The 14,193-nt window shown below is 42.5% G+C and overlaps 1 protein-coding gene across 1 annotated transcript; it reads left to right on the forward strand.

Moving 5' to 3' along the window:
* Nucleotides 1-183: 183 nt before the first annotated feature.
* Cals (calsyntenin 1) lies at nt 184-13,642 on the forward strand. The gene is made up of 5 exons (XM_018538433.1): nt 184-512; nt 6,215-6,217; nt 6,292-6,571; nt 9,523-10,334; nt 11,858-13,642. Exons 1-5 carry the CDS (start codon nt 401-403, stop codon nt 13,513-13,515), a joined length of 2,865 nt encoding a protein of 954 aa, XP_018393935.1. The 5' UTR covers nt 184-400; the 3' UTR covers nt 13,516-13,642.
* Nucleotides 13,643-14,193: the final 551 nt, after the last annotated feature.

The raw sequence follows: 14,193 nt of genomic DNA on the forward strand, positions 1-14,193 counted from the left end.
GCGGCGAGAATCGGCACTGGCGTCTCCTCTCTCTCCTGACTCCGGCGAATCGATATTCCGCTCAAATATTGACTCCGCGATTGTGTGTGCGGTGTGCTGTCGCGAGAGTGCGAGTGAGCGAACGAGCGAGGCGAGCGCGCGCGCGAGCGACAGAGTCCGTCCCGTGCAGTCAGTCGGCGATGCTCCTTTAAAAAGCGAAGTGTACTCCGGAGTGCGCGCGCGAGTGAGACATTATCATCGCCGAGAGAGAGAGAGAGTGAGAGTCAGGAGTGACGAGAGGCGCGTATAAGGACGCGTAGGAAGTAAGGTGCCTCGTAAGCCACGCCGCGCGCGGCCAGGTAGCCACGATCCTGTGACGACGAGAACGAGCCCGAGAACGAGGAGGAGCGGAGGAGGAAATATGCTGCCGCAGGCGACGACGGGTGTGCTGCTCTGCGGGCTGCTGGCCCTCTACGTGGGGCTCACCTACGCGGCCTTCGAGTCGACACCTTCGAGCTCCTTCGATCATGGAGGTGATTCTCTCTTTCTCCTTTTCCGTCTACCTGGTCTCTCGCCGCCACCGACGCCGTCGCCGTCGCCGCCGCGCCGTGTCCTACATTCTGATCCGTCCGTAATACCTGGTCCGCGAGCGAGTTATCACACGCGTGTGTTTCTTCGAATCTCGACTCTCTCCGTCGAAGACGACGTCGCGCTGCGTCGCGCTGCGTCGCGGCGCGGCACGGCGCGGCGCGGCGGTCCGCAGGTGCGACGAGCAATAACAGGCACCTGCGGCCCGACGTGGCTGTTCCACGGCGATCTCATTGACCGTGTTGCGTGCCTGTGCTCCGTCTCTCGTTGTATTATATGTACAATACGACGAGTTGAACGTTGCACTGCGCCCACCCGGTCGATATGCCGCCGTCGTCGCTGCCACCGCCGCCACCGCCGCCACCACCGCGCGAAACGGGCGAGGAAAGAAAGGCGGCTGTTAAACCCTGGAACGATTCTTTCACCTCCGCGAGGAGAGAAAGAAAAAAAAATGCTGCGGGGAGTCGGTTGAGCGGACCACCGCTTGATTGTTGATATCTCTCGACGGACCTTACGGGGGACTGCGTCCCAATATTCACTGTCAGTGTTGAAAATCTATAGTATACGTCACGTGCACTATAGGTTTTTCAGCGGTGACAGTAAATATCGAAACGCAGCTGGAGTCTCCGCGTGACGCAACGGAAAGGTGTCGAGGACGTGTTTAAAAGGAACGCTGGTAAAGTTTCGAGTAAGGTCCTCCCGGTTCTCCGAAGCTGGTATTCATAATCGCGAGTCTTGCGTTTAAATACAGTCTTAAGATATCAATCACAGGATTGTTTTAGCATCTTAAGATGTTACTTGAGACCGTCTTGGAATAAGAACGGTCTATAATATGAATCGTGGCTTGCGAGATCTTACGAATCTTGGCCGAAATTCGCCGCCGCGCTCGTTTTGATTTTTCGCGTCCGAGATAATTGTCGTGCCAGAACACCGGTTGATTCTGTTCGAAATCGCGCGACGTCGCGCCGTGAGAGAAATTCGGGATTTGCCGACGCGTTGCATGTTAACACGCCCAAAAGTTCGCCGAACGACGAGAATAACCGTGTTATGCAAAATTTCCGGCGACGCCGGTAAAATCCATTCGTATAAGCGGCGCGTTAATAAAATTGTCGAAATATACGGGTCTCATTGTCAATGCGACACGAGGTCGCCTACCGCTGAAAGAGAAGCATAACGATGCCTCTCGTCTCTTTTTTTACTCGCGTTAAATACGGCTCTCTCCTCGCGTCGCACCTGACGGAGCGATCGACTGCGATTTCCTTTTTTTACACAGTCTTGGACTTGATGTAAACAAAATATGAATGGCAATAAAAGTCACGACGATGAGCAAATCGATACACTGGGAAAAGTTCCGACTAACCGAGGTTTTACAATAAGTTCTACATGTACTAATAGACTCTCAAAATTGAAGCGATATATTTATGAGGCTAATATTACATATGTCGTACGACAAAGCATTTCAAGCCTATTGATTGGCTACAAGAAAGAGAAGTTGTCGGATTTCTCTATCCTATAGTCGACCAATGAACTTAAAATCTCTGTCGTACGACAAATGTCACAAGAATAAATAATGAGAGTTACTATATCTAAATCACAAAAAAAGAATACATGTGTATACTTTATAAGAAAAAAATAACATTTTTAGAACGTAATTTTTATTGATAATTCTTATTAATGTAATTTTATAAATATACAATTTTAAAATTAATAATTCAAAGAGAGAGAGAGAGAGAGTTGTACGACCTCAAAAGGTACTTGTACTCTAAAAAGAGTACAATAACTCTAGATAAAATTAACAAAGGATCCAACAAGAATGGCATGTTGATAAGGACGAACAGAATTTCTGATTATCGCCTTATCGATAACTAAAAATTCTGTTCTGGTTTCTCACCAAAATGTAATTCTTTTGTTAGTTTTATCAGAACATTTTTTTTCAATGTAATGATACTTACGTACGTTTCTGTCAACGTAGATTTATTTTAATCTTGGTTTAACTTACTTTTTATCTTTTTTTAGTCTCAGGAATTAAAAAAAGGTAAAAAGTAAGTTAAAGCGAGATTAAAATTAAACTACATTGATAGAAATAGACATTTTTTATTTAAACAGAGAACAACGATTTTGATTCGTGTATACTTTAAACGATTTTCAGTAACAATTTACGTTTCTCGTATAAAATTGTCAATAACGTTTTATTTCGTTTATTTAATGGCTTCACTTGATTTAATTGTCGATCACTGAGAAAATATGTACTAAATTTTAATAGATATTTATTTGAATAATACCAACTAAACATTTACATAAGAAATATTTATTTAATAAAAAAATATAATAGTTATATTAACGATTTGTGTATCAAATATAAATAGATCTTTATAATTAGTAAGTATTCTGTGGTGGTACTATTCAAACAAATGATTTATGGAAATTTAGTACGTTCTTTTTCAGCATTGAGAAAAAATCGAGCAAATATTATTTGTGATATTTTCTTCGATATTTACTGATTGTATAAAAATTCAACTATGATAAAATATACACTTCTGTGAAACATATTTTATTAATTGTAAAAATAAGTAAAGTAGATTTGGTTTCTAAGAAGAAAATCTGATTTTGATCGTATTTAAATAAGGATATTAATTTTTGTGTGAAATATAATAACTATTATATCCCACAAATAAATTTTGAAACATTATTTTCTCAGTATACTTGGCACACTAAATATCGTGCCACGCCGATATTTCGGAAGCCTTACGCAACTTCATCCACTTAATTAAATGCACTTTTCGCACGAATGAGGCTCGCACCCCTCAGGCAATATCAGCCAGGACTCGATTACGATCGTTCACCGAATGACGGTATTAGTCATGCTTGTCGGAATAACAAACTAGGTGTGAATCACATTCAAGAAAGAGAGAAGCCCGGGGTAAAATTAGACTGATTTCGAGCAAAGACTGACGAGAGTAAAGTGATGTGACTTTAATATTCTCGTCGCGTTTCTCGCTTGAGATAAAAGGGAGAGAAGGATCGTGTTACGAGCGTTAAAAATATTTGGATGCATCCCGTGTGGCGGTGGATCGTTAATTATTTCTAATCACACCCACCCCGCTAAGATTAGAAGAACGCCTCTGCGTGGACGTTACTCGACTGATGCCTGCGATTCACAATATTTGAATAGCTTTCTCCGCGACGACTGATATCGTGGCCCACATCGCGGGATTTGCATGTCGCGATAATTGAATGCGTTCTATCGTCGCCATTCCCGATGCGACCGACACGATAATACGCTGCACGTCAAAGTATATTTCGCGTACGAATAGTTAATTAACGATCGTGGGCCGGTAATTATCGGCGAGTGAAATTAGATGTCCCGCCGATTGCACCGAATATTTTAGCGAGATGTGATCGAGCTTTAGGCATTGCCGCCGGAGACACGATGTTAATTAAGCATTATCAACACAGCACAAGTTATCTGTTCAATTTTCATCTGTTACAGTAACATTTATTGGTGCAATAACGAGATAGTTTAAACGAAATTAATGTCTTGTAGTTTCTGTAAGAATTTTTATTTTAAAAACTGCGGTTTTGTGCAGTCACACACACATTTGCTTCTTCGTAAAAGAATGATTTTGCTGAAGTACTAAAAATTTAATTACCTACAGATCTGAAAATAATTTTATCGAATTAATAAAATAATTATGTGAAATGGTTAAGTTGATTGTTAGAATATTAAAATTTTTTCGAGTTCATCATGTTTGAGTTCTTCTTACACAAGAAAATAGTTTTATTTTTATCAAAACTATTTTCAGATCTATGTTTACTTAAATTTTTAGATACTTTAGCAAAATCGTTCTTTCTGTGTACAACTTGCATATAACACGAGCTTAAGTATTGCTTGTGTAGAGTCATGCATGGCACACATATTTGTTGTACTCGATATGTATATCATTAGTAAAATGTAATGTATTTGTACGATCCTGTGACATATACATGATTTTATTTCGTTAGAGGTGTTTTTATAAAAGAAATTGTCCGCTTTGGTGCGTCCAACGCCGTTTAACGATAATTACGAGATAATCGAAAGCATATTATGCATACGTTTCATAATTGACTTCCATTCCCGAGAGCGAAAGATACTGCTTATAAATAATTATTCAGCTTGTAAAATGTATATGTAAAATTATATAATCTCGAAAATATGGAAATCTGATGTTAAACGAATCGTCAGTTTAATATAGCGGATTTCATTAAATTAAATTTTCACACTGAAATTTTCGTTATAATTGTCGTAATACTCGTAATAGTGTTTTCGAAATATTTTTAACGAGGTGCCTTACTTGTATGATATGTATTTTGTAATTAAACTCCTTGATAAATCTGGAATTGATTTTGTCGATAAAAGAATGTAATAAAATGTCTCATCTCGACTTTCAACATTAAAAATTAATTGTGTGTTTTACTTTTTTAAACTTATCTTGAAAAATAGCCTTCGCTCGAGCGATAAATAAACGTCTGGATTTATAGACAAAGTGTTATTGATCATTTCGAAAATCTTTCGCTTTATATTTTAACTCATCTAAACTTGAAATTTCCCCCCTCCCCTCCCTCTCTGTCCTCCCCCCCGTCACGTCTACTCTTTTAAATTTCTGTCAAGAAAAAATCCACTCTAAACTAGTCGCAGAATCTGTCCATCAAATGTAATCTGGTGATTCTGGGTCACACTATGGTGTCGAGAAGCTTACGTGAGGATATTAGTTGTTGACTACCGGCTCAAAATACCAGTGTTCGCAATTAACAGCATAATTATGAGCCACCGTTGCGGACATAAACGAACGCTTCTCTTCTATGTGCGCTACACAGTTGTTTAACGCTTTTCTCATTATCCGTACGTTGAAGAAGTTGACAACGAATTAACGAGCTGCTGCCTCTTTTGTTTCACTTAACCCATTTCTACTAAATTTCGAATTCTTCTCTTTCTCTCGGCGATAAAACCGCGCGTAACCTGCACCGAATATTTTTCAGTGCTTAATTAAAAAGTTCGCTTGTTATATACGTTAGAAGGGAAGCGAAAAGAGAAGGAGGAGGAGGAGGAGGGGGATGGGGAGGAGAGGGTGGAGAAGAAGGAGAAAAGGTGGGTTTTCGACCGACCTTTCTCAAACACACGTTAATCAAATTTTTCCATTCGACGTCGAATTCGCCCATTAATTTTTAACGTTTCGTTAAAAATGACAGTGTGAATTCCGAATTTATATTATTGAAGAGCACGAATTTACATAACGACGTAAACACAGTGCGCGATAGAGTCTATCAATAAATCTCTCGACAGGATCATCATAGAACAATATAGCAACGTCTATGCCAAGCATTTTATTGATGATACACTTTATACTATTATGTAAATTCGTGCGCGTGTTGACCTCAATGCCGATTTCTCAAATCCCCGCGTGTTTAACGAGGGACCGTAAATTCATTCCGAATGCCGTCCGTCTCGAGAGATAAAGTTGGCGAAATCAGGCTATCCGTCTTCTCGGAAAAAAAAAAAAAGAAAGAACGGTGCGAAAAACGAGCCGAAAGCTTCTCGACGAGTAACGCGAGTAGCTTCGATTACTCTGGCGACTCCGCGTTAGAAATAGCGAAACCGGAAACTGAGTAGGCGGTCCTTTTTCGCCTCTACGCCAAACGAGATAATGTTGGCGGTCACTGATCAGTCGTATACATATGTTTTCGCAGCTCCACGACTGGACCTGGAGAGTCTCGAGAGTGGATATCACGGCCTGGTCAAGGAGAATGAAACTTTGGTCGAGGTCACGCCGCAGATTCGCGCCCTGGGAACGAAAGTTTGCTCCTTCCGCATAGCGAACAAACACCACGGCGAGGCACCATTCGAGATTGTCCTGAAGGAGAAGGGGATGGCCGAGCTGCGGGCGTTCCGGGTTCTGAATTGCGAAAAACGCCGTAATTACAAGTTCGACATCGCCGCAGTCGGCTGCAATGGAGTGCAATCGGAAAAGTACGTTCTTGTGTCTGGCATTTTACACGGCGTGGGTACAGCCCTCGTATTTGGCTCGAGCAGTCCCGTGAATTTTCATCCACGCGTTTGTTAAGTCTAGCGAGTACGTATAACGCGCGTTCATTCGAGGAAACTCCTGCGAGATAAAGTAAACTTGACGAAAGTAGAGCGGAATGGACGATACGGAAGAACTATACCTAAGTTTATAATTGCGAGAGTCAGCCTGCTTCAACACGCAATTGCTTTAGCGCTGAAAAAAGTTCCCTATCGTATGATGCTCTCGGCGCTCAGATAACAGCTAAGTAGAAATGTACACTTCCATCTCGTCAGACTTTTCTTCATACATCGCAGTTATCTTTTTCTGCTGCATACTTAGATAACTAGAAGTTAACTTCCGTTAAAAGACATTTACATAACAAAAACTGCGAGATAATATAAATATCCCCTATAGATATGTTATTATTAAATATAACTCAATGTTTTATATATTTTATTTTTTAGAATATATTATATTCAATTTCGGGTGTATTTAATTAAAAAAAAAAAACATGTTTATTACTGTTTAAAAATTAGCCAGTCATGTTGAATAATAACAAACTTGTATGAAATTTATCGTATTTGTTACATTTATCATGTTGCAAAAAATATGACATGTTTGTTACAGCCAAGAAATTAAATATTTCATTCCATGTGATGTTTACATCTGTTACATTCGTAATTTAAACTTTACGTGCCTCCAGTAACATAAGCATAAATTGCTTCATCCTTATACGTTATCGTCGCAAACTATATCATTACACGCGCCGATGTCTGAAATGATAAAAGCGGGCTTATAATGTCATATCGGAGATGTATCGTCTTACTCTGTATTTATCAGTAGTTAAAGTCTATAATAAGTCAATTTGGGAATATGGGTCATCGAATAGCGTCGCGCCAGCACAATGCCAATTTTTTTGGCTCGCGTCGTACGGCACGTTATAGTCACAGCATGTATCGGCTAAATGAGGAAATAACTCCCGGTCCAAGTGCACAAATTTTCTCATTACGAGAGTTGTACGATTTCACGCCTGTCTGAAACGGTAACTGGCGACTATTCCCTCGCGTCCGTTCGCGTTTGCTCTCGATCTTTCGCCTCGATAAATATTACACGTCCCTCGGAATGAAACTTTTACGCTCGCGATCGCGACAGCTAATAAAATGTATTGTAGACCCGAGGGGAAGACAAAAGTTATGAAACTAGAGTAGGTATACGAGACATCGAAACAGGTGACTTTGGCTTTTGTTAGAGCACAAATTCGCACAAATTCATAATTATAATCGTACATATAATTTGTATTTGTGCGAGTATAAAATTGAAATTGTGAATGCAAAAGTAATTTATAAAATGTTTAATTTCGCATGCCAAGAATACAATGTCTGTAACAATTGAAGAGCTTACTGCGCAACAGTGGACTAACCCACATTTTGTAAAAGCGGGGAATAAATGAATTTTTCCCATCACTTTAACTTTAGAGTTTATTTCCTCTGTTTTTACAAAATGTCGGTTAGTCCATTGTTGCAGTTGCTTTTCAATTAGACAACGATTGCAGTAAATTTTGTTACATCCGAGTAAAATTAGGGTAAATAGGAAAGAAAAAAATAACTTACTGTGAAAAACTAGCGCGATGCTTGTTTCGTTTCTAAACCGTCTTGAAATCTGTCTCACCTTGCCGAATCGCCGCCAACGAATAGCAGATCAATAGTGAAACATGCCGTATATACATGCACAACATACGACGCTTTTATATATAAAAGATTTCGGTGAATTTTTCATACGCAAAGCAAACGAGCGATGTTACAATGAAATTTTACTTCGACCGTCGCGACGGCCAAATGAAACGCCATGGCGATCGATTGATATCGCGTGCCTCAACCGCTGATATTGCACGTCGTAATTTCTAATTAGGATATCGCTGTATCCGGCACATTATTATGACATTAATATGGAAGAGTCGAGGCAGAATATCGAGCGGAGTTGTTTCGATTATTTATTATTATTACACGACGCGTTTGGCGGATTTTCGGCGCATTGATTTTGTCATGTCTAAAATTTCAAACGTAAATAGATTCCGAGTGCGTAATTCGAACGGTTCGGTGTTTGAACGCGTGTTTTCGGTAACAAAACAATTTCGAGTCGAAATTCAATCCTTTTCTCTCGCACGTATGGTCTCTGCGGTATCGCATTATTGACTTTTCCGTTGTACGCCGCGTATTAAATTTCCGATATTACTCCGAGTGGACACTGCCATATAAATGTTTTACATTAAGTATATCGACAGTATTTGCTTGACTGTAATTCTTTTAAATCCCTTCCCAACGGGTACATGAGATAAATGCATTCCTATGACAGCACGGAAATATTAAAAAGATATAGGTATAGCTTTCTACTATAGCACTGCATCGCTTTGCGCTGTTTAAATTATCGCTAATTCGAAAAACTATTACGGTTAAATTCATTACGAAGGTAAACGTATCTACGAGAGCGTGAAATAGCTAATTATCTCGATGCAAAAGTTATTAAAGTAACCTTTACGACTGGAGAAATAAGCTCTTTTAAATTCACTGTGGAGATTATAATGGAAATTCTTGGTTGTAATCCGTTCTGGGAACAGTCGGAATAATTTTTCTAGTAGTTGGAAGTAAACATTTTTACCATTCCGTTACAACGTGGCGCATTTGCGTAGTTGCAATTTTTTAACTCTACCTGAATCTTATTGAAAAAATTGCACAGATTTCTCAGAAAATATTTCAAAATGAATTGCGAATGCATAAACGGAGAGGTAGGAATTCGAAAGATCTAGGCATTCTACGTCTTTTATCACGCGACGCATTTATCCTGCGACATGTCGTTATCTGTGCTAGGAGAGTAGAGAGACCTTGAGATGCACGTGCACACTTCAATTTTATTTCAGCGCTACGGTTCATATTACTGTGGTTGACGTCAACGAGTACGCACCGCAGTTTCTTCAGCCGGCCTACGTTAGCACCGTGGACGAGGGACGCCTCTATGAAGAGGTGGTCCGCGTCGAGGCGTCCGACCGTGACTGCACGCCGAAATTTGGTGATGTCTGCAAGTACGAGATCCTCACCGCCGATCAGCCGTTTATTATCGACAACGAGGGTGCCATCCGCAATACCGAACCTTTGGACTACGAACGCTCGCACAACTACATACTCAGCGTGGTCGCTTATGACTGCGGTATGAAACAATCGGCGCCGGCGATGGTGACGGTCAAGGTGAACCGCGTGTGTGCTCCCGGATGGCGAGGAATCCCCGAAAGGGTAGATTACGCTGCCGGCGTCGGTTCACAGCCTCTGCTGCCTTCGGCGCGACTTGACCTTTGTGACGCACCCTGTATCCTGCGCAACGTGCGTGCCACTCTGACTTTGGCCACAGATCACATCGGCAAGGGTTGCGATCGTGACACCTACGGGGTTCGCAGCCAGCGAAAACTATGTGGCGCCTCGCGCGACAGCGTGGATCTACTGCCAACGCCTGGACCCACAACCTCCTGGACGGCCACCCTTTCCAGAGACGAGGGTAGAGAGGCTGATGAAATCTTTGAGTTTGACGGCGTGGACTCGGCCGCAATCGTACCGAACGATGTACTGGAGCATAGCCTGGCGCAGAAGTTCACCATCGGTGTCTGGGTCAAACACCGACCACGCCCGCGACAGGATCCACATGTCAAGGAACACATCTTGTGCGCTGCCGATGATCACAGTAAGTTTCAACGTAACGAATGCTAAAATTTAACTTTTGATGGCATTTTCACGACATTTTTAATATTTGTGTTTACTTGGGTAAACACAATTATCAATTATTTTTCAATGTTATTTTATCAAATAGTTTTGTATTCGTTTAATATTTTGTTTCTGTTGTTCTTGTTAAGATAAGAGTGTCTTCTGCTTACAAACGGAAGATGCCCAGCGATAAGAACAACAGAAGCTTGTTGATGACGAGGAAAATAATTGTACAAAGAATTTTCTTGATATTGAATTTTCACTGATGCCTTTGAATATCATAAAGATTAACAGTATAATCATATTTCACGTTTATCACGCTCATGGTTATCCTGATTGGCTTTGTAACAGGAAAACAAGGAAATAGTCTATAAACGTTTCATGTAAAAGCAACTGAAACTTGTTGATGATGAAGAAAATAATTGTTCAAAGAATTTTCCTGATATTAAACACTGACGCCTACAAAAGTCAAGATTTTAGACTAACACTATACCGTCATGTTCACGTTCATCACGTTCACGGTTATTTGATTGGTTTTATAATAAGAAAACAAGGAAATAAGCTGTAAACTTTATAATTTTTATATAAGAGCAATTTGTTGTTGATAACATTGATAACGAACGCCTTTAAAAATCAAAGACTTTAGACTAACACTGCAGCATCATGTTTTACGTTTATCACTTTTATAATTGTCTTGATTGACTTTATGACACGGAAACAAGAAAATAGGCTATAAACTTCACAATTTTCATATAAGAGCAACTTGTTGATGACGAAGAAGATAATTGTACAAAGGCTTTTCTTGATATTGAACTTTCATTGACGCCTTTCGAAAATCATAAAGATTAATTAATATGTTCTTACACGTTTATCATGCTCATATTTGATTATTCTGATTGGATTTTAAACAGGAAAACAAGGAAATGAGCTATAAACTGTATAATTTTCATTTCTCTTTATATCTAAAGAAGAGAGAATAATTATTTTAAGCTGCTGATAAGCTCGCCGGTCGTTTCAATGTCGAGCGATGCTCATCGATGTAGCCGCTGTTAGCAGAATACATTACGCGCTGCCGAGAGTGCGCGCGCTCATGCGTTAAAATATACACGTTCACTCCGCGGAAACGCTTGGGTATTATCGTGAAGTTTCGAACAAAGCGGCTTAATCCTTGCGCGGAATGAATTTTGGCAAGAAATCAGGTCGAGCGCGCTTATATAGGTCGTCGCTCGCTCGTACGCTCGCTCGCCTTCGCGAAGAGTTCAACTCAAATATCCTACCTATCTACCCGGTCTGAAATACAAATCTTTCTAAATACCAACCGGTCTCCATGGGCGACGTGTAATCCTCGGTTATAAACGTTCTCTCTCCCTCGTCCTTCTCCAGCTCTACCCCTTTCACGTTAAATCTCTCTTCTACCCTTAATGCCGTCGCGCGTTTCTACACTTTATTACGCGCGGCGGCGTCACGAAAGGTGCAACTAACGCCGCGCCGTTTCAATTACAGAGATGAATAGGCACCATTACGCCCTGTTCATAAGGAACTGCAGATTGATTTTGCTGCTACGACGCGACTTCTCCGAGGGTGATCCCAACATCTTTCGTGCTGCCGAATGGCGTTGGAAGCTTGGTCAGGTATGCGACGATAAGTGGCATCATTACGCGATCCAGGTAGACTTTCCACGTGTCAATCTATATGTGGATGGCGAAGAGTGGCGCGCTGACGAGAAGAATCCCGAAGTCATCGATGACTGGCCTTTACACCCGGCTAAGGGCGTCAATACCACCCTTGTAGTCGGAGCGTGCTGGCAAGGCTCCGAAAATAAGACCAAACATCATTTCCGTGGTTACCTCGCCGGCTTGTCCGTTCTAGTTGGCCGAAATGAGAAACCGGAAGTACTCTCGTGCTTGCGGCGTTGTCAGGAAGGCATTCACGTGCCACCAATGGACTTGTTGCAACCGGGTACTCAGCTGCTGACCAATTCCGATATGACTGAAGTACGTATTGATGGTGACAACCGTACAAATGTGGAAACCTTACTGCGCCGTATTGGCTACTCCAACACTCGACGTTTTCCAACGCCCGGCCGCCGTAACTTCCGCCTTGACACAACGATCGTCTGTGAGGGTAGCGAGAATACGCCCCTACCGGTACCGACTGTGCAGTCTTACGTCACCGTATTACCGCCTCCTCGACCAGGCATCACCGTTAACGGTACCGGTTACGTGGCCCGAGAATACGCTGATTTCCGATTGGGAGTACGTGTGTTCCCCGACGCACGCGTCACCGCCGGATCGGCCGCCCGATTGGACGCCTGCGCTGTCAGTGTTTATCCAAGTCTCAATCCTGATCACGAGAGCCTGGGATTACCTGGTGACGCTCTGCTTGCGTTTCACGATATCTCCGCTCGCGTCGATCGAGATGGCGTCGTTCTCTCCGGCGCAGATTCGCCTTACAACTACCAACAACTTATCCGTCTTATCATGTACACGAACCGCAAGCCGGCTTACTATCTCGATCGCGTCTTTAAACTTACCTGTTCCGAATTAAGCGGTCGCTTCGCTAGTAATGAATACGTGCAAACGCTGGCTGTGATTCATCCTAAGGAAAAGACGACCGTTTTACCGCACACGACGCCCGGAGAACCACCCATTGCCAGAATCGTTGAACCGGCACCGGGTCACGCACAGCTCTCACCGCATCACGCCGATCTAACTGAGGAATACGCTACAGCCGCGCTTCGTGAAGGCAGCAGAACCATCAGTGGCACTGGCAGCAGCCATGCCGTGACCATCGTTGCCGCCGCTTGCATCGGTTTCCTGCTATTGATGGCGGTTGTGGGCGCTGCGCGAGTCCGCGGAGCGGCCAAACGACGACGATCTGCCGGTGACGAGCTCGCCGCAGAGACGGAAATGGCCTGGGACGACTCGGCTCTCGCCATCACTGTGAATCCGATGGACAGGTTGACGGAACACGATCAGCATCATCAGAGCCAGCGGGACGAAGACGTGGATGACTCTGCTAGCTCCGATTCCGAGGATGGCTCGTTCCGAGATGATGACCTTGACAGCTCCGACTGTGAGAACGATTGCGATCTCAGCAACGGTCGGCATCGCCGTCACACCACGCCGCACGATCTGGAGTGGGATCATCGTGATGTTTAAATCATCCTACTATCTTTACACTGAGCATTCACACATCCCCCTTTCTTCGAGTGACACTGAGAGGAGTACTGGCCGCGTGCCACTTTCTGTAAAATTTCTCCATTATATATCGTTTCTTCTCACCGTGCGCACCCGTCTGATACTTGTCGAACACATTTCAGAAGTATCTCGCGATGAAGATTCCTTGCGTAGCTATCGGCGGCTTCGCGAATTTAATCCGCGAGAGTAAAGAGTTTCGGATTATCGTATACGGATCTCTCGTCGAACGCGACGTACGTCCGAAAGATCGGTTTCTCGAAGTTCTCTTCTCGTGCATCAAATATCACGAAAGCGTCGTTAAGGGATTAGAATATTTATTACGCTTTTGAATCTCCAGAATATAGAGTAATAAGATTGAACGTTCTAAGCCGCTCCATACACCGCTCGATCGATTCTATAAACGATTATTATCCCTCTTTACTGCGCGAGAGCGTTATCGTATTATCCGTCCCCACCCGTTCACCTTTTCTCGTAGATGACGTTGGTATAATCGATGAGGTAACGAGATATAAAACGGCATTCAGTTAGTACTCGTCTTAAGCGTCAGGAAAAACTTGTAAGAGTGCGGGACGCTTTATTGAATATAGTTAAAACTCTTTCTACCTACGAACACACGTCGCTGATGTTTGGTAGAATGGA

This window comes from Cyphomyrmex costatus, unplaced genomic scaffold (assembly GCF_001594065.2).
Source record: "Cyphomyrmex costatus isolate MS0001 unplaced genomic scaffold, Ccosl1.0 scaffold193, whole genome shotgun sequence".
NCBI classification, from domain to species: domain Eukaryota; kingdom Metazoa; phylum Arthropoda; class Insecta; order Hymenoptera; family Formicidae; genus Cyphomyrmex; species Cyphomyrmex costatus.